The sequence below is a fragment of the Odontomachus brunneus genome, unplaced genomic scaffold, assembly GCF_010583005.1.
Source record: "Odontomachus brunneus isolate Ranch 3 - 2012 unplaced genomic scaffold, Obru_v1 Obru_scaffold_022, whole genome shotgun sequence".
NCBI lineage: Eukaryota > Metazoa > Arthropoda > Insecta > Hymenoptera > Formicidae > Odontomachus > Odontomachus brunneus.
In genome coordinates, this window is record NW_022639472.1 from 2,547,054 (window position 1) to 2,568,186 (window position 21,133).

The 21,133-nt window shown below is 36.7% G+C and overlaps 1 protein-coding gene across 2 annotated transcripts in view; it reads left to right on the forward strand.

The window, feature by feature from the left end:
• LOC116842195 overlaps window positions 1-20,881 on the forward strand; it is a 25,126-nt gene extending 4,245 nt beyond the window's left edge. The window contains exons 2-3 of one of the 2 annotated variants that reach the window (XM_032811013.1): window positions 13,262-13,477; window positions 17,918-20,881. In XM_032811013.1, coding sequence (XP_032666904.1) covers window positions 13,262-13,477; window positions 17,918-18,273 — 572 coding nt within the window. In that variant the 3' untranslated portion in view covers window positions 18,274-20,881. The remainder of the gene's footprint in view (window positions 1-13,261; window positions 13,478-17,917) is intronic. The other variant, XM_032811014.1, reaches the window with a different exon arrangement.
• Window positions 20,882-21,133: the final 252 nt, after the last annotated feature.

Here is a 21,133-nt window from a genome sequence, read left to right on the forward strand (position 1 = left end):
CTCTCTCTCTCTCTCTCTCTCTCTCTCTCCAGTGCCAGAAGAGATAAAATAGAGATTCACCTACTACAAGTAGGAACTAGATATATACAAGTGAATAATATTGACTTACAATCAACTTCTTAAGCGATCAGCTTCTTAACTTCTTACAATTAACTTCTTATTAGCACAAGCGTATACTAATCACTAAAGTTAAATACTCATTAAGGACACATTCACCACTCATACAAACTAACCGTATTAATCAAGTCGCAACGTCTAAATGTTATTATTACTAAAATACTGTTTTTTAGTAATCCTGATCTTTTTTCTCTTTCAAAACCGCTGCATTCTATACAATTGTTTTTAACGCTTTTAGAGGGAAATATCCTGAGGCGTTAATAAACAATCAATCAAGAATCTCTCTCTTTCTCTGCCTTTCTCTCTCTGTCTCTGTCTGTCTCCCTCTTTCTCTCTCTCTCTCTCTTCTCACACACACACACACACACACATACACACATATGTGACACCTTTATCGCGACAGCTCGCGTCGAATCGGCGAGGGATACGTAAACGTGACGCGAGAACGACGGTCGCGTGGCGGGCGGACGCGCGGGCGGTTTTTAAAAGAATCCGTATCACGTGCGGTTAAATCCGAGATCGCGCGCCGTATGCGCGCCGCCACGTGAATTTTGTATTGCCGTGTGCGAATGACAGATTTATCTCTGTGGTGCGCGCGCGTGCGGACGCCGAGACGAGAATTTCGCTCGAAGCCGTCGCCACCGAAGTGAGACGGACTTGGTTCACTTCTCCGGCGTACGAGAGCGATCGGCCGCAAGGAAACTTTCGATCGTCCGGCCGATTAGCGACAGCTAACGGGCTCGCTGTGCCCCGTCGTCGCCATCTGCGCGCGTTGTTACACGCGAAAAATATCTCGGTTAATCAATAAACACGCTATCAGGCGGCTACACCGGACACTTGACCCCGCGGCTTTTTTCTCCAGCCGATGTATCCGATGTTGCTAGGCGAACAAAATGTCGCACTTGATCGTCTCAATTGCGGGCATGTAAACACTGCTGGATCAGTCGGCGGTAACGCGGTGCCGAGAATGACATTCGCGTCTGCGAATTAGTGATCCTTCGTGATCGCCGTCGAACAACAGCCGATTACGAGGAGCTTGCTTGTTGTTGTTTATTTCTGTTGTCTTTTTTCTCTTTTAAGCAATTGTTGCAACCGCAACGTCGAGACAAGATGTCGCGAATAATTCGCCGCGCCTAAGTGGGACACGAAGACGAAGTGAAACAACAAGAGTGGCGCCTGTTACGTGTCTTCGAGAAAATACACGACGCGCTACTTAATCGGGTACGCGCTGCTTAATTGAACGCGCAGTTTGCTCAATGATAGTGGCGGTCTCTCATTTGGAGAAGATAAAGTTTTCTTCGCGGGAATTTAAGTCGAGCAAAGTGTCGGGACGCCACGCGTTAAAGAGAGCACGTCGTAATAATTCAACGATGTCTCTGAGCGGTGGCGACGCAACGGCTTTTTCGATAGTCGGCTTTTAAATAATCCAAATCGTCCACCCGAGAGAAAGAGAAAGAGAGAGAGAGAGAGAGCGACGTGATCCCGCTCCCGTCGTGACACCATTTTCAATCGGGAAACTCGCGACTGTATGCTGCGAAACTACAGCATCGATTATCAGCGTCGTGGTAAAAATCACGATATCTTACGATTCACTTTTATTGTCGATATCGATGAACTATCGTGACGGATGATTGTCGGAATCATTGTTGAAAATAGTGTAGAAAATAGTCTATCTGAAAGATCCAATTAGCCGTATCGTGTGGGATTAGTCTCCCTGTAGGCAAAGTAGAATCGCGACTAAAGATGTGCGATTTATAAAATTGTGTATCGCGATACAATCTTCTTAAGAATCGCAATGAATGCAATATGTTGCATCACAAGTTTATTTCACACTCAATTTTGAAACAGCGATTTGAAATCGAAACAGCGATTTTCAGTCGTCACGCGATTTTATATCGTTAACGCGATTTTTAATCGTAAGGAAGCATGATGGGAACCGTAATATTTCAATAAATGTTAAACATATTAACAATAAATAAATCAACTCTCTCTCCGTACTGTATCAATTCTTTGAAATATCTACTATAAGATCAATTTTACTGTGAAAGAATAGTTAAAAATGAAAGCATAATAAAGTTGAATGATATTTTCTTAAAAATATCACTTTCTACACGGGGCAAAATGGGAAATATTTTACTTGTTTATCGTTTATTTTCGAATAATTCACTTTCAATACGCAATATACAAAGATACGTTATTGCACATTTTATTAATTATAATTATTTATTGACAACATTTTTGTCATAAAAGAATAAGAGACTATCTTTTATTGCTACCTATTAGTGTAGCAATCTTTGATAATTTTCTAAAACATATATAAAAATATATATAAAAAAATATAATGCAACTTAACATTTCAAAACTGTTATAATGACATAATCCTATTTTGTCTTTAAATATATAAGTTTGGATTAGATAATATAAAGTATTATAGATAGTCGCGCGATATTTGCACAGACATTTAACTAAAATGACAAGTGATTTTGGTTTACAGGCGCGATTTTGCGATAAAGATCCAATTGCGTGTCGCATTGCGATTTAAGAAAAGAAAATCGCAGTACTTGTAATATATCGCACAATCGCACATTGCCACGTGAATTTTCACGCTCTGAAACGGCCCCGAACCTTATCTCATGTCTTTCGAATTCACATTCAGCCAGTTGAGTAAGTCGTTAACGGATGTACGAACATATAATCGCTGCGTATAATGCTCACGTTGCTAAATATAGAAGTACAAGAATGACTAGGAACCGTTAGATAGATATGTGTTTGTGGTGTGTATGTGCGTGCATGTCTAGCCTCGAATACATCCTGCAAACCTTAACAGACAATTACGACGAAACTTCCTACATTTGAATACACGTTCCGAGAACGCGAATCTCCCGGTTGTTTCTCTACCAAGAAAAACTGGCGCACCGAAAAATTCATATCGTTAAGGGGATGCTGAAGTTGATGACAAATTCGAAACATGTCGATAACGCAAAGATGATCGTCATAATTACGTTATTTTTTCGTATTTTTTGTACATACGTGTGTTACTTTGTTTTCATATTTATATTATCATATTCTAACCTAACCACGTCTGTGTAGAAATCTTTCTACAAACTTTTCCGGTATTCTTAAACTTTTGAATTCAAATGAGAAGATGCAACAGTGTTCTTCAAAATTTTTTTGTCTAAAGTATCCACACTTTCGATATGTACAAGCTACAGAACTTTTTGATTAGACAAATATTACGTTAACTAACAGCTTGAAATTTTACGTTTGAAAATTTTTTTTTCGTTTTCGTCACTTATTGAACAATGCTTCTATTTATTTTTGCACGTACTTATTTTAACAATGCTTTCTATTTATTTTTGCACGTACTTTCATTGCGTAATTTTGTATAACTAATACAACATAAACTTTGCATGTCAGTATTCTGTCGGTAAAATTTTCAGCATCCCCTTAAGGCGAAGCTAAATATTATGCAATACGTACTCAAAAGAAGAATGTATTCTCTTTACGAATATTGTAAGATTCTGTCAAAGAAAGCATTTGATTCTATCTCGTATAAACAAATGGGATTTTTTTTCTATATATACAGTTTAATATTCTTCATTGTGAAATGCTAAACTCACTAGAATTCAGATCATACTTTGAACAAATTTAATCTTTATGGCGAATTTTCGGATATATTTGCGGATATATGAACTTATGAAATACTTGAAACAAGTGACATTTATTTGAATGCAGTACGTACCTTTCTGTGTGTGGTTGCCGACATAATGTACTTTCGTAGTTTGCACTACTTTTCTGTCTGATTGCATAGAATCCCAAATTCTTTTACGGAGTGAAAGTACAAATGTCAATGCATCAAAAGGTACTCTCTGTTATACAAAATTTTTCTTATTTCTCATACAATATGGAATACCCTTTAACGTATCGACATTCGACTTTCACTCTGTAAAAGATTGCGATTTTATACAACCAGATGGAAAAATAATGCAAACTATAAAACTGTATTATATTGGTAACCACATACAGAAAAGTGTATTCAAGTAAATGTCACTTATTTCAAGTATTCCATAAATTTACATTAGCAAATTTATAACAGTAAGCTCATTATAAGGATTAAATTTGTTTAAAATACGTTCTATATTCTAGTGAATTTAACATTTTAATAAAGAGTATCAAATTAAAACAAAAATTCTGTTTGCTTACGACATAAATTCGAATGTTTTCTTCGACAAAGTTATGTAATGTGCTCGCAAAGAGGATAGATTCTTCTTTTGCGTACATGATAATAAGTTTTTTATAATATTGTTACATATTTGTAATATGTAAACACTTTGAGGCTCATATCAATAGTTGTCACTTAAAACTTGTCTCATATGAGATACTCAGATTTTTATTCAGATCTAGATCCAAATTTCTCAATTAAATTGTAATACATCTAAGAAATTTATATCTGTAATTGTGATTTAACCGAAAAACTCTCATCTAACTCTGAATCCAAATATAAAAAGCTCGCTTGAGACAAGTTTCCAGTAACGACTATTAATACGGACTTAAAGCTATTATCAAGAAAATATTCTTTATTGAAGACAATCATTATATGAAAGGAGGAAAATGAACTCTGAATAGTTGCTTTTCTTATTGTTAGAATATTTTCCTAAATGCAACATCCCCGTATGCACGTTTCTACACTGAGAAAAAAGTATCTAAAAATTCATAAATATTTATTAGGTGGATACTATTAACATATTTACTTAAAACAAAATTCCCTTCATTTAAACAGAGTATTGTTTACTCGGTTTAAATAAACAATACTTGGTTTAAGTGAAGAGAAATTTTAAGTAAATATGTTAATGGTTAATCTGTCTAATAAATATATTTGTTGATTTTTAAATATTTTTTTCTCAGTGTAGCTATGTCGATTAAAGTTTAACCTGAGTTTAGTCTTTGTCTGAATAGGATTTAAATTCAAACCGAGTTATCAACGTTGATTTGACATTGGTAGAAGTAGGCATTAATAGGAGTTTAACATCGCTAACATGACGATGGATTCACAACGAAGTGTAAATCACGTCGTGAAATATTGACGTGCTAATTGATACATACATCGAGCCGTGCGCTCTCCAACTCTTTCTGAAGTCTCTTTAAAGTGTCGCGATGTTAACAGATATCCGTCCGGACTACATGCGCGGCCCGGATGACGTCGGCGAGCTGCACACACTTGACTTTGATATTGGTGGAGAGCTCCACTTCTTTTTTTATCATCAGTGTCGATACAGACGAAAAGGAAATACGTATTCGGCCGACGGTACTCTTCGTCTCTTAAACCAGCTAACAATACTTCCGATAATAATACACGACGATCGTGAAACTTGGAGCGTCGCCAGGACTTGGACACAAAGTGCAGTTTTCGCAGAGCGCGAGAACTTTCCCGGCGGATAAAGTTTCAGATAATTCCGCAATTCTTCGAGTACAATCGCGCTCTTCGAGTACAATTAGGTGCGCTCCCACATACATACATACATACGTACATCGCCGGGACAGAGTAGACTCGCGGTCGGGGTCATCGAGTAGAATCGCGAAGAAAAGTAGCACGTTCCGCGTGATTTTTTGCCACGAGAAACTTCACCGCCGACGCAACTCCGGAGATTCGGCCCCGTAAATTTAACTTTATTCCTATCAGACGAGCGCAAGGTGAAGCAAGAAATTCCGCAGTCGTACAGATTTAATATTCGCCAAGTGGAAAAATACGTGGGAATTCAACCAGATAGGGAATTCCGTTTCAGTTTACCGATATCGAGAATTGCGATAACCGATACGTTCAGTCATTGATCGTATCTAGAAAAGATTCTTCTTCCTGGGGACGATATTAACGATCATTTTTTATCGATCTATATATGTTCCCACGCGTTATCGATCTATACATGTCCCCACGCGAATCAAGCATTTTCTCAAGACAAAGGAAAAAGCTTAAGCTTCTTTAACCCTTAGGCTACGTCGTTATTTTTATCAACGTAAATTACGCGCGCTGTCCTCGATTGATCTTATGTTGTTTTTATTAGATAAGGAAAAATATGACAAAAACATTAGATAATATTTAAATAAAGTGTTTAAAAAAGACCAAGGTTAGATGTCCTATATCTTAGAATTTCGAAGTTACAACTTCTTAGACAACTAATTGTTGTGACTGATTGTATAAGCATGATAGAAGCAATCTTCTTCTATATGTTAATGCTCACCACGCCTCTGTTAAGCATATATATTGTTTTGTAATAACCAAAATTATTATTTAATAGATATTGTTTTGTAATAACCAAAATACGAATATGCAGTAACATAACTATCTTGCCCTGGTACTGGACTCAGTTGTCCAGTAAAGCAAGATAAAGAAGGCCACATATAAAATATATATTCCGACTAGTAGTTCCAAAATCTCCGCGAGAGCTCTCCACAGCCCTCCTATCGGACCAACTTTACTCTGTCTGCCCATATCCTCTATTTCAATCATTTTATGAATGAAAATGGTATTTATTATCAGGAACAGTATATCATACATTTGGAAGAAATTCTATTCTAGCTAGTAACACATCGCTTAATTTCACTCAATAACGATGGAGTATATCAGTAGAAAATTTCGAGAGACTCGAAAATTTACTTTGCTATTACCAAATCAGTTTTTCCTTCTATTTCTTAACTGCAATATTATTCCGATTTTAATAAAACTCAGGAAAAAGTATTGATGTTCTAAAAGAGCCATTTCGCGATTTTGTGTAATCACTCTTTCTCTCAAGATAAATACTAAAGAAAACACATGAGCAAAAAACATACTCTTGGAGCCATATAGCCCCAGTCTCCCCTACTTGCAATATCTAGTACTAACAAGAAATTTTTCTCAAAAGATATTGTACAAAAACTATTCTTGGGATGCTCTCGAGACCCCACGTCGTAACCTAAGGGTTAATGGGACAAGAGCGCGGGCTGCTCGATCCCACGAGAGACTCGAATCTACCAAGAACGTGCCGATCGGATGTCGATGAACGAGAGGCCGAGAGGCTGGAGTAAGCGCGAACTTGAACGAGCGTAGTCGAAGGTCGCGCGATCGCGTCGAGCGATTCTGATACCGTCGAAGGTCGCCGCAGAGGAGTCGGAAGTACTCGAGACGTTCCGCGGCTACGATTTCGTGTCGATTGGCTTGTTTTTCGCCGGTATCGCAATGCATTGCGTCACTCGGCCGACGGATGATCTAATTACCATTAGTGAACGAACAATAGCGCCTACACTCAATGCACGAGAGATCCTATCATCCGCTTGTCGTAACGTTTATCACGTTTATACACTATGGCTCTTATTTGGAATTCTCTGTTGTCGATAAAAATGCTTCTGAAAGAGATGCTTCTCGTATTAATAATTGCAACTCAAGTCTTGTCCCACGTGAAATAGTCAGAGCAAAATAATTTTGACCACACGATTTAGTCAACATATATCGTCGAGGCCACAGTTCGAAATAATTATCCGAGAATCGTCCCTCATTGCTTAATAAAGCAGTTATTAGCAGAATTTTAAAAATCTTATAGTTAACGTTTGTGCTGAAAGACATTATTTACTGATATATATAATAGAAACAGTACATGTAGTGACGGCAGGGAGTTTCCATTCTTTTTTCTGCCAGGCCCACGCAAATTCAAAAAACTTAACTCATCCTAATTTATATCACTCTAACTTTAATATATATATTTATTTGTTATACTATATTAACAGCGTATTTACTTATATTAATATAAAATATTTCTTCAAATAAGAGAATACATCTTTTTGGAACCTTAAAGAAACCTCCGTTTTTTCATAAAAAGAAATTTATTTGAAATATATAAAATGATTTATTCGAAATAAAATTAAATGAAATAATTTATATTTAAACAAATATGCTGTTAGTGGTGCTGTGGTGTATCCACCAAAATGAATATTTAATTAAATTAAGTTATATTTAATTAAATTTATTAATTTTTAGACTTTTTTCTCAGTGTTTTGATGTATATTGATGTACTTGTTGTATGTATCAAAGCAACTGAGTCATATCAACCATATTGTTATCACATAAAGATAACAACTAGAGTGATGCAACCATGTTGCTCGCAACTAAATATTTCTGGTTATATTCACATCTTTTCTTTTTCATGTATCTCACTTGAGACAGATTTCAAATAACAACTATTGATAAATCAATCAGAAGGCTTATAAATCACATTTAAGCCCGATTTTTCAATAGTAACTTGCACTTCCACTTAAACTCTGTTCTAACAATATATCTGATTTGTTTATGTGTGAATAACTTATAAACTTAGATCTGAATTTGAACTTGTATTTGAATTTGAATTTGAAAAATTGGACTCTTGGAGAAATTTTTATCGATAGAAGCAAGTTCAGAATAAGGAATGTATGTTTCATAAGAAAATCAGATATTTCAGGTACATCTCAAGCGTATTATGCTGCGCTCTATAACAGTGTAACTTTGTGCCGAGTGTGCCGAGAGATACATTACTGCTTTGTAATTCAATGCGACAAAAGAAAAAACAAGAGCCTCAACGACGTAAACACGGTCTTTCTTCGTATCAATCGTATCTTCGCTGGCCTTCCCGCTTCTGTTTCTCGCTCTTCACGAACAATATCGATACAGAATGTATTAATAGTACGTCGCGTTTGAATAGAAATGTCGATAGACACGGACAGCAATGTCAAAGCGCCGATGCCAATTATTCAGTTACGTAAAAGCCCGGTTAATTGTTGATGGAGCAAACAACGTTATCACCACGGTGCCGATGCGACATTGAAAAACGCGCGTCAAACGACTCACTGCACGCGCAATTAATTAGACCGTGCGTTTGCTCGTCGTTTAATCAATTAAATAATCCTCAACGTAATTTCCAGAAATTAACGCGTCCAACATCCCCGTCATCTTTCGATTGTTAATTAATTGCAAACGGAACTAAGTACATTTGACATTCGTATAATGTAGCAATCGATTCGTTTTATCTTATTACAGATTCATACATGTTGAATAATTTAAACGCGTCTCGGACTTAAAATTGGTAGTTTTGGAAAATGATTTTTGGAAAATAATTCGCGGATAACTGATTCGATTAAATTTTATACTTGAGTGACAATGAAAAGTGAAATATCTTGTATTAATTTTCACGGTCGGATTGCAATTTTATAGTAGCTTGATTAGAACATTTAAAAGCGATGTAATAAAGAGCACACTTGTGACAAGAGCTACTGTTATAATCGCATCATTCACCGATTGCCGCTGTTGCCGCTGCATCACTAACGCTGATATTCTCGACAGTGTACTTAAGAAAAGATTTTTCACTTATTTTCTTACTTATACTCCTTGTTAAAGGACGATGAATAAAATGTGCGGATTTTGGCTTAGAAAATATAACGTAAATTGTACATGTGATCTTACGTTTTTTAGATCGCTGAACATGATGATAACCTTTTTATCCGTCTGAACTCGTGGAAAAGTAATCAAAATTCGCCTTAAAGGGGATCCTACAGCTGAAAACGTCAACAAAATACTAACATTTTTTACAAAGTTCACGTCGTATTGGTTGTATAGAAAATATTTTTACGCCATGAAAGTACGTGCAAAAATAAATAAAGCATTCTTCAATATGTGACGAAAACGAAAAAAAAAGTTTTAATATAAAATCTCAAGCTGTCAGTTAGCGTAATATTTGCAATATTTGCCCAATCCAAAACTCCGCAACTTATACATACCAAAAGTGTGGATGCTCTAAACAGAAAAATTTTGAAGAATTGTTATAGTTTAGTTTTATAACTTTTTTTACTGAACAAAACAAAAAGGAAACACTTTAAAATTAAATTTCAGAAATGCTAAATCTAACATAACGAAATCAATAAAGCGTATGTGCATATCATATTGATTTCCCTATATTAGATTTAGTATTTCTGAAGTGTTTTATTTTAATCAAAAAATAGAAAAAAGGGCAATTCGAGTTCAAGCACAAAACTAATAGTGCTATAAACCATATGAGATTTCATTTTAAAGTGTGGTTTCAATTTCCTTGGTTTTCAATGAAAAAATTATGAATCTAAACTATAATACAAATGATTACATAATTTGAACAAAATCGTCGTTGAATTACTTTTAAAAGTGACTTATCTCGATCCCTTTAAGACGAATTTTAACTACTTTTCCATGGATTTAGACGGATACAAATGCTATCATCGTATTCAGCGACTTAAAAAACACAAGATTACATGTATAATTTACATTACATTTATTAGATTAAAATCGGTTCATTTTACCCATCTTTCTCGTCACTTCTCTAATATCCGTCTATTAAATTTCTCAGATTTATTCTACGTACAAGAGAACGCATAACGGCACGTGTACGAAAGTCAGCAACTTTTGCATTACGCCACGAGAGAACTGTAGTTTCGTGAATCGACGAAACTGTCGGTATTTCGAATCTACGCGGATCGTTAAAACGTCTCGCGTTAAAGCTCGACGTGAGCTACGCGTGTGTATCTTCCGATAACGTGCGCGTGCGTGTAGATGCATAACGAACATCGTATCGTGCCTCACGGAAGGAAAACACGTGAAAATACGATAATCGATTATCGTCACATCTTAGTCTTAGATTGCGCACTCGTGGCTGTTAGAACGAGAAGTCAGCGCGCAATTCATTAAATGCAAAATCCTGTATCCGACTTCTATCATCTCTGAGACTTAATTGGCTGGGAACCTCGAATTCTCGATGACTAAAAACGATGATTAGAATGCTATTGTAATGCGATGACTAAAAGGCTATTATAATGTCTCGATACTTCCGGCAAAACCGACTGCGAATTATCGACAGTTATTGACGGCCGAACAATAGGTTTGCGAATGGCTTAATCCTTCTTAATAACAACCTGAATGCAATACTTTGGCAATGTGCAATGATTTACCGTCGTCGCTAGACGCCGTCGACCATTATTCGTCGTTATCGTCGGCGATTTATCTCGATTTTGCCGCCGAGCAGAATTTCGCGAATATTTCGATCAAGTCGGTGTCTCCGTAAATACGATGTACCTCGGCCGTTTCTCCCAGACGCCAGGTAGAACTTCAAACAACGCCCGCGCGACAGAAGGAGTCGTTTTCACGAGGAGGCGCCTGCACGCGAAGACTTTAAACAGACTTCCGTTTTAAAGTTCGAAAGTTCGCGCGAAGAGTTTATCAGCGCAGAGCGACGTAAAGTGGATACGCGATGCTTCTTAGGAACGATAAAATATGTACACCGCGACAATGTCGACGTCAACGTACACAGCGGTGCTGCGTTCCTGCTGGCGGCAGTTATTTGTCCGCTCTATGATACAACGCAGTTATTTTCGCGATGTTTCGCGGATAATCGACGCAATTACTCGAAAAAAAACAAGTCAATCTGAAATAACACAGGCTTGCAAAAAAATTTTTCTCAGATCCAAGAGTGCGCGATTCCAAAGGTTTCTGACGTGCTGAAACCGAATTCGTCATCCAAATTTTTCCAATACGTCAGAATTCGGAGATGTTTTAATCTAAAAATGTTAAAATGACTATTTTTTAGCGTTTTTAAATGTATATAACTCTGAAATGATAAGTTATATATTAATTTGGACAACGGATTCTGCATGAAAAAATCTATAAAAGATGATAATTTAATCAAGAAAAATGATAAAATCAGTATCAACGGAAATCGTTATTGTTACACTGTTTATGGTAAAGGTCACTATATTCCTCAACATTAAATCGTTAAAAAACGCCTTTGAATTTTTTACATAAATTAGTATAAAAAAACTTTTGGTCTCTAACTTGAAATCTACTCTGTCCAAATAGTAAAATTCAATAGCCTTTAAATAACTTAAGTTGTATATTTTCAAATTTGCATGTATTTTTTCATTGACTATTTTTTATCCGCCGTTTTGAATTTTACTTGAATTTGGGCAATAGATTTAATGTTAGAGCGACCAGAAATTTTTATATACTAATTTACATAAAAAATTCAAAAGCGCTGGTTTTTTAACGATTTGATGTTTAGAAATATAAATGATCTTTACCATAAACGGTGTAACAATAATGACTTCCATTAATATTGATTACATGACATTTTTTTTTTTTTTTATTAAACTTTTATCATCTATATAATAGATTTCAGAGATACATATATTTAAAAACACCAAAAAATAGCTATTTTAACACTTTTAGGTTAAGACATCTCCGAATTCTGACGTGATGAAAAAATTTGGATGACGGATTCAGTTTCAGCACGTCAAAAACCTTCGGAATCACGTACTCTGCTTCTTAGTCTGGTCTGGTCTGGTTACTCTGGTCTGAAATTTGCAGGTCTGTGTAATCGAAAATTGACTGGTCCATCGTGAATCCGTTTTTATTGTACAAAAACAATTACATTTGCTCGCGAATGTAATCACATTCTTCCATAAAAATCATTCCAAGAAAATACACAGGGTGTCTGACGCAAAATGTGTCCCATACTTTATGTACATGTAGATTCAAAGGATAATAAAGAAGATTGACGAATAATCGCGCGCGATATAGCAGATGAGCTGCGACAACGATGCCTGCAGTCGTGTGCTTGTAAATCAGATCGAACAAAAAAATTCCATATCATTTTGCAAATAACCACGTAGATTTTTTAATTATTAATCAAAGAACATTAACGTATTATCGCGTGCGACACAACAGATGAGATGCAATAGTGACGCCTGCAGTCAGCAGAAATTGTTAATATTCTTTCCGTATAGTTATAAGCACAACATTTCAATGAGAAATATATTGATTATGATTTAGAGAGTATAATCCAGAGTATATAGTTCTTATCCAGTTCGTTTTCAATTGAAATAAATAAACCAAGGCGATCTTCTCGATTTTCGCAACAAGATTTTTAATTCTGATCAAGTTCCAGAATACGCTACTAAAATTAACTGTTATAATTGCGAGACACTCCGTAAGCTGTGTCGCAATTTTAAGTCGGTCGGTTTAAAATTGCACGAAGAGAACGCACGATAGGCTACGCGAGGTGAATAATACGTGCATTCGTGCGATAAAGTTGAGCACGTCCGACTAATCGATCGCGATTTGTTGCAGCTCACGCGGTATCGAGCTACAGTTTCGGCGCTGAAAGACTGATGGAGAGCAATAAAATGACTCGCGGCGTGAACGACAACCGTCACTCGGTCGTCTCGAAATTCGATGACGACGACGACGACAACGACGACAACGACGATGAGGAGACAGTCTACGTGATCGAGTACAACGAGGAGGAGAGAGAGAATAACATGCAGAAAGAAAGAACCAAGGATGGTAAGGATTTATATTGCTTTCATGCAGAAATAACCACGCGAAAACAACGTTTTCACGATTATTCGCGCTTAATTATGAATCGTCGCGTATCACGAGTCAGAATCGTTCCCGTTATCCCGGTTCTGCGAAGCTCCTGCGTCATTCGTGCGAAATTTTTGCCGTTTTCTTGTCGTCCTGTTTTTCCCTTTCCAATCCAGTGCTTTTTTATACTCGTCGCGTCTCCTGCATTGACATTAGGCCTTCAGGAAAATCCAAATGCATAATTTCTTTTTATCGACTCGCGACCTATGACCTACTAGGATTCATTAGCAATTATATACTTGTTGCCGCTTTGCTTCTCGCGATATCAAATTGCATTGTTGACTTGCCCGCAATTTTTTTCCTCCGGCATTGTGTCAAGTTCACGTCAATCGACCGTGAAGCGTATGCATACCGTATACGTCGTGTTACGGCAAACGTGAACAAGTCGAGCGACTTTTACGAATCCAATAAATTTGCACTCATCGATCGCAGGTAATCATTACGTGACGATTATACAACAGCTATATGTTTTAACATAATCATACTCGGTTCTTGCTTAGAGCATTTTTTGTCAACTCAATGTTACTCGCAATTTAATGATGTCGCAGACGATTTCACGCAGTGAATTCCGCTTGTTGGCGCTAATTAAATACTAGCGAACGTAAAAAGTTTTGTAGCAGGAAAACTGTGTGTGTAACAGTAACGATAAAAAATCTTATTTAATTTCTTTATTGTGTAAGCGTACTGAATCGAATGATTATTAATTGTTACGGCAAAATCGAAAAATTATATACACAAATATCCGCAGTCCACTGTTTCTTTAGATATATATGTTATAGTCAAAACCTGTAGCGTTCCTAGGACTAACTGGTGAATGTGCGGAACAACTAAGTCAAAAGCCGAAACACAAAACTATATTTCGGACTTTGATCAAATCGTTTGGTTGTTCCGCACATTGATCAGTCAATCGTAAGAGTCCGCGCTACGGACTTTGACTATAACATATACAGAGTGTCGCAGAGCAATCTCCAAAGCTCTCGTAGTGCCTGCCATCGTGTGCTTGTACATTAGGTCAAACTGAACAAAAAAGTTCTCTACCGTTTTCCTAATAATTTTGTAGATTTTTAATTATTAATTAAAGAAAATTGGTCGCTCGCGATAAAATATTAATATTTTCTAATTAATAACTAAAAATCTACAAAGTTATTAAGAAAAGGTAAAAAGCTTTTTTATTTGATCTAATGTACAAGCACACGAAGGTAGATGTCGCCACTACAGCTCATCTATCATATTTCGCGTGATCATTCACAAATCTTTTTTAACCAATGTCTCGATAATTATTGCGAACATCGCAAAACGAACTTCGTTCAGAACTTCTGAGGTTGTTTTAAAACACCCTATATAAGTATGTATATGGCGAGATGAGATGTCGGGAACAAATCTAAAAGGGGACGAGTAATAACATATGATAGAAATCGTATTAAAGCGTAAGTACCTTGAAAATGGTAGAGTTTATCGCCTGCAAGGTCGAGTAAGGCGAGGCGAAAAATGAGATCCATAAAAAACGAAGCTCGCGATCTTCCAGCGCGCGTTAAAATCTCGACTGCATAGAGCAAACACTGTCACACGTGCCAAGGATTTATGCAGATGCGCAGTCGTTCTTCATCTTCATTTACATCGAGTCCCGCGTTCGTCGTCACGTACGCATCACGCATCAACAGCGATCGGTAGCGTTGCTTGTGACGTTCGTCCGTGAATCTCACGTATTACGCGCCTCGTGTATGCCGCTCGAAAAGAAAAAACTAGGGGTGTGGTTTCGAAAACTTCTCGCGTGATATTTATGCTACTATCGTACCGTGTCATACGTGCAAAATTGTCGTCGTGTCGCGAACACCGATCGCGTAGAGATTCGTTCAAACGCAGCATTTTCAAATCGCGCGCGTTTAATTCTTCGTCTGCTTCCCTGTTTTTCACTAACGCGGTTTGTACGGGTTTGTAAAAAAATTGGGACAAAATTGTTCTTACTGTTTTAGATTTCTTATCAGAACATTATTTAATTCCCCAATGTTTATAACTTTCTTTTAGCAAAAGAACGTAACAAATTTCAATCATTACTGAAATTAAGAGGATGCTGGAATCGAATTTTTTCTGACAAAGAACTGACAGAACTAACTTTTTTCTACGAAGTTGTATTACACTGAGAAAAATAGTTTTGCTAATTTAATAAGATACTAATATCCGCAACAAATGGTCGATAATATAGAACAGCAAACAATTTCGTTATGGAATTAATTGGAGCATTGCTCAATATTTAATGAAAACAATAAAAAATTTTAAAATTAACATCTCGGGCTGCTAATTGACGTAAAAATGTACTTGAAAGGAAAGTTCTGTAGCTTGTATGTATCACATTTGCTCCACTATATAAATTTTAAGGTACATTTCTACATATCTTTACAACTAAATGTAAAAGCTCGGAATGTAAAAGTACACGGAAAGTTTGCGGAAAGATTGCTATATAAAGTATGATGATTAAATGATTGAAATATTAAAAATATATTTGTATCTAGTATTTAAAAAAAAAATCTTTAAAATTTTGTTGAAAGACATTTCTTTATATATGCCCTGAAATTTATAATATTATTTAATGACCATTCAATTACTAAGCCTGTATTGTTCAGTAATTAGGACATGATTCATTTCTCAGTTCAATTATTGATACAACTGGCATTATTTAATGTATCTTATTAAAACTATAACTGATATTTATAGATTATTTTATTTCCTATTATTTCTCAATCGCTGAAGTTATATGAACGTTAGTTTTCTTTACAACTTCATCAATTACTTATTAATAAAAATGCAAAACTAATCATGCTTTCTTAGTTCAGTTATTGGGACATTTACCTTATTTATATTTCCTACCAACGTGATAAAACGAAACAACATATATTTATACAAGATCTATATGTACAAACAATATTGCATATCTCTGTAGTGATGATTATCTCTACGTTATCGATATTTTTCGAATTTGTCATCCATTTTGGCATTCCCTTAACGAAATATCCTCACGCGCACTTGCAGACTCTCTTGGGACACTCTGTTAAGAAATAAATAAATAACGTCGTTTTCTCTTCCATCAACCGTTTCTATCAACGTAGATAAAACATTTAATTAGATCTTAAACACTATTCAAACAAAGATATCATAATTCGGGTTAAGGTTTAATCGACGTCGGTAGAAACGTGCATTAATGTTCCGCCGAGATGAGTTTTCGCGGCGAATAGCGCAACTCAACGTCAAGATAACTTGAGATTCGCGGTTCGTCGCGTCGCGTCGTATTTCCATCGTGGACGGCATCACGAAGCGCAAACAAAAGAGTACGCGTCTCGCAAGTAAAGACACGTCTGTTTACGCCTTTCGCGTTTCGAGATCAGTGTCCGGCGATAGTTTTTGCCGCTTGGATCTCATGTAAACAAGTCAGAAAATATATCATGTTTCTATTCATGATTCTCCGTCGAAAGATCACCGATATTGATCATCCAGCGAGCTTTGCAGTAATCCTTTAAAAAAATAATTTTTAGAAAACGCGCGGCATATAATAAATTATCATCTTAAGGTAAATGTCCTAATGACTGAATCAATAAGGGAGTACGATCAGTTTTACATTTTTATTAACAAATATTTGATAAAATTATTAATAAAACTCACGTTTATATAAAATATTAGTTTGTCAACGATCGAAAAATAATAAGAGATTAAATAATTAATAAATATCAATTGCAATTTTAATAATATGTTAGATAATGCCAATTGTATCGGTAATTGAACTGAAAAGTAAATCACATGTCTTAATTACTGAATAATACAGACTCAGTGATTGAATTAATTCGAGAAGAACCACTTTTTTATTTTTAGTTGCTTGTAATTAATAGTATATCATATAATTAATTAAAATTATTATGCAAAAGTAATAGTTTAGACTCTTATAAGTATAAATCGTATAATTCTATCAATAATTAAAAGTAAATGCAGCAGAAATATTAAAAAATGGGAGAAAAAGTGGAACGTCTCACTGCAAAGGGTTAATAAAGAATCAACCTAAATATCTCCTATTTTTTTAATTGCTCCTCCGCTCTCTCTCTCTCTCTCTATCTATCTATCCATCCATCTATCTATCTATCTCCCTCCCTTTAGATATAAAATTTTCTCATTAATAGACTCATTAACGCGAAATGATAAGATTAATATGAAAAAATAGGATCTCATGGTCGATATGCGAGGGGAAACCGCAGATTGCTAACGCGTTTTCGCGAAACGTCAGGTGCGAACGATAGCATTTTCTCGCATGCACGTAGCTATCCGACGAACGCAATTCCCGATCATTATTATTATTAACGAACGACTCCCTCACAGGTTCCTACTTTGTTATAGTCAAGAGCGACCCGCAAAACCCGTTGGACCCGTGGTCGATAGTCTGGTACATCGGTTCGTTCGGCGGCCTGGTGGCGTTCTTCCTCATCGTCAGCTGCTCCGAATGGTGCTGCCGACGGGCCGCACGACCCCTCGCGATGCCGTACGCGCAGCCTACCGAGGTGATAAGCTCGCGCGGCGTCGCGGAGACCCCGCCGCCGCCTTATCATCTGTTCGCTCCGCCACCGTACGACTCCGTCAACTACGGCGAGATCGTGGACAAGACGTCCGGCGAGAAGCTCGACATCTACGTAATCTCGGTGCCAACGCAACGACCAGTGGTGCAGGCGCCGGCGTAGAAGACGAGCTTTCGGATCCACTCGGATCCGTCGGCGCGATGCTGAACAATCGGTTGATAGCCGAAAAGTAACTCGAGGAACACGGTGAAACTACACTTGTTGTTTACACGACGTCACCAAGGAACAAAGCGAGCTGTAAGCTCGCTGGATATCACGGCATGAAATAATGGGCTACTCCCTCGTAATACCGTGTCATTCCGGATTACGTGGGTCGTGATTCACGTTACCATGAAAAGAGAGAGAGAGAGATTCATCCCGATTCTCCGAATCACGGCGGAGTAATCGCAGACGTTGATTCACGAGGAAGTGATCATGGAAGAACTAGCGAGAGAAACGTGTTAACGGAAGGTAGCTTCGATACGAGGAAATGGAACGTCGGTTTTGTATATTATATTGGATCCTCCGTAACTCTGTTCGCGGAAAGTGTTGCCGACGATTCGCTTGGAACCTATGAAAAACGAGAACATTGACTGAGAGAATTTGTATGAAAATGTTTGTCGCAACAGTGGCACAACGACGTTCCGATATAATATACCGAATATTCGCGTCAAAGACTCAAATATATGTGTGTATGCGTGCGTGCGTATTATTTTGTGTATACAAGATTATTTATGAAAAGTTGATGCAAAAGTGAAACGGTTCATAATTAGAGACGAATTCGCCAGCTCTTTGAACCGACAGATTTAACAAAGACTTGAGAAAATACTGATTGCGTCGATTGTAGAGAGCAATAATTTAACATAATTCGGATTAATGACGAACCAATACGACTTGCACGATCGACACGGAAATTCCGAAATTTATATTTGCATACGGAGAAAATATTGTAACAAAATTTAATTATATATTGTAGTGAAAAATTAAAGTTAGAATCATATTTCTTTCTACAACGTTGTTTGGTTCAACTATATCGAAATTGTATAAAGGAGAGTGTTTAAAAAGTGTTAATTTTGACCTCCTCACGAAAAGTGAATAAAAAATTGTTATCTAAGTTCTCAATAAACGGAAAATATAAATTATTTGTCCCGAAAGTGATGGGCACATTTTTTAGAATGTTTCAAATATATTGAAAAATGTCGCTATACAAATCTACACTCTGTTGCACGAATTTTCACAATGAATTATTTTCCCTAAAATTCAGTATCTAGGAGTTTTTAGGTCGCTGATTATGAATCTGCTATCAGATTTTCAAAATATTTTCTGTTTATTAAGGACCCAGACAATAATTTTTTAAGATTTATTCACTTTTCAATAAAAATACAATAACATCTGTCATAATTATATATGGCCTAAGATTACAAAAATTTTATCATAATTTTCATTACAATATTTCTTCCGTATTAAAACGTTTCATCTGCGTTATACTGAGAATATGTTTCGATGAGCGGGACATTAATAGCAAGAATGTGAATTCAGAAAATATTCAACAAGCAAGTCGCAGATAAACGACATGGTCGATCACTGCCACACGAAACGAGACGGCAAAGATTCATATATTAATTTCAGATTCTATAGCTGGATTGGTATTCATTCACACATAATGGTGAATCAGAACTTATTTTCCTGTTAAAAAGATTCCTCCGAAAATACATGAGCCGTCGCGTGACGACTCCAGGAGGTCCCTAATTTATCATTCAAACAGAAATCGTCCTAGACATCGTCCAAGCGTCTGACTGGGCAAGTCGCGCGGAATGTATAATATTTATGAGCCGACTATGAGAGGCTCTCGAGAGTTGTACGTGATAGCGTCGCACGCGATTGGCCCCATTCGCCTACCGACTCTCTGTCAATTAGGGACGATTAGCGTAGATTATAAATCGACTGTCGCGCGCGAGGAGTGGTCTCCTCGCGAACGAGGCCGCGCGAAAGTAATTTAAGATAATGGCGCGAGCATATTCGAGAGACAAATGCCGCGCGCTCGCGCTCATCGAGAAGGACACTGACGCGTCGCGGACAGCTCGCGGCGATCAATTACGCATTAATTAGCGTAGCGTAAGTACTCACGGCCGGAGCCTTCGCGCAACTTCTCGCAGTATGAGAGAAGTATCTCTGACGCAAGCGTGGATTCCGAAAACACGCAACACGTCGATGAAAAACACCGATCGAGATTACGACTTGTGACGTTTCCTCGCTGCTGTTAAAACATTCCGGTTGAGCGCGCGATATCATTCTTCGGGCTCGAGTAAAAATAAACGAGTAAATAATAATAATCCTATTTTGATCAATGGGACTCTGATCTTGATAAGCGAGCAACGGAACGAGAAAGAGAGAGAGAGAGAGAGAGAAGGTATTTTAAGTTTCTACTTCATCTCGCAGAGAGTATTTGATAGCAACTGCAACTTCGTTAATATTTTACATTCTCTGTCACAGAGTCGGTTTGACTCGTTTGTATTATATCGTGATAACATTCGTGATAACATAAGAAGCCTAATTAACAGAGCTCCATTGTCGAGAGTGCACATCGCGATCGATTCATTGTCCTTAAGAAAATGACGACGCTGTCGCTATTTATTTTTTATACTTTTATACACACAATTTATATACATACTCAAACGTCTCTACGTTATCAATAAAATTTCTTTTCACACATGAAAAACAATTTCTTATCATTCGTATCGACTGTCGTCGTGTATCGTCACGTCTATATCCTTTCTTCCAATATTTATATTACTCCTATATCAAATATAGAATAACCCATATTACATAATCTCCACATTAACTCTTTATAGCCTCCCAAACTTTTCAAAAAATGTTTCTTTCAAGATCAAATAACATTTAAAGTTTATTTTATGTAAAGATTTCGCAAAATCGAACGTCAACACATATCGTTATGATTTGCCTAAAAAAATATAATTTAATT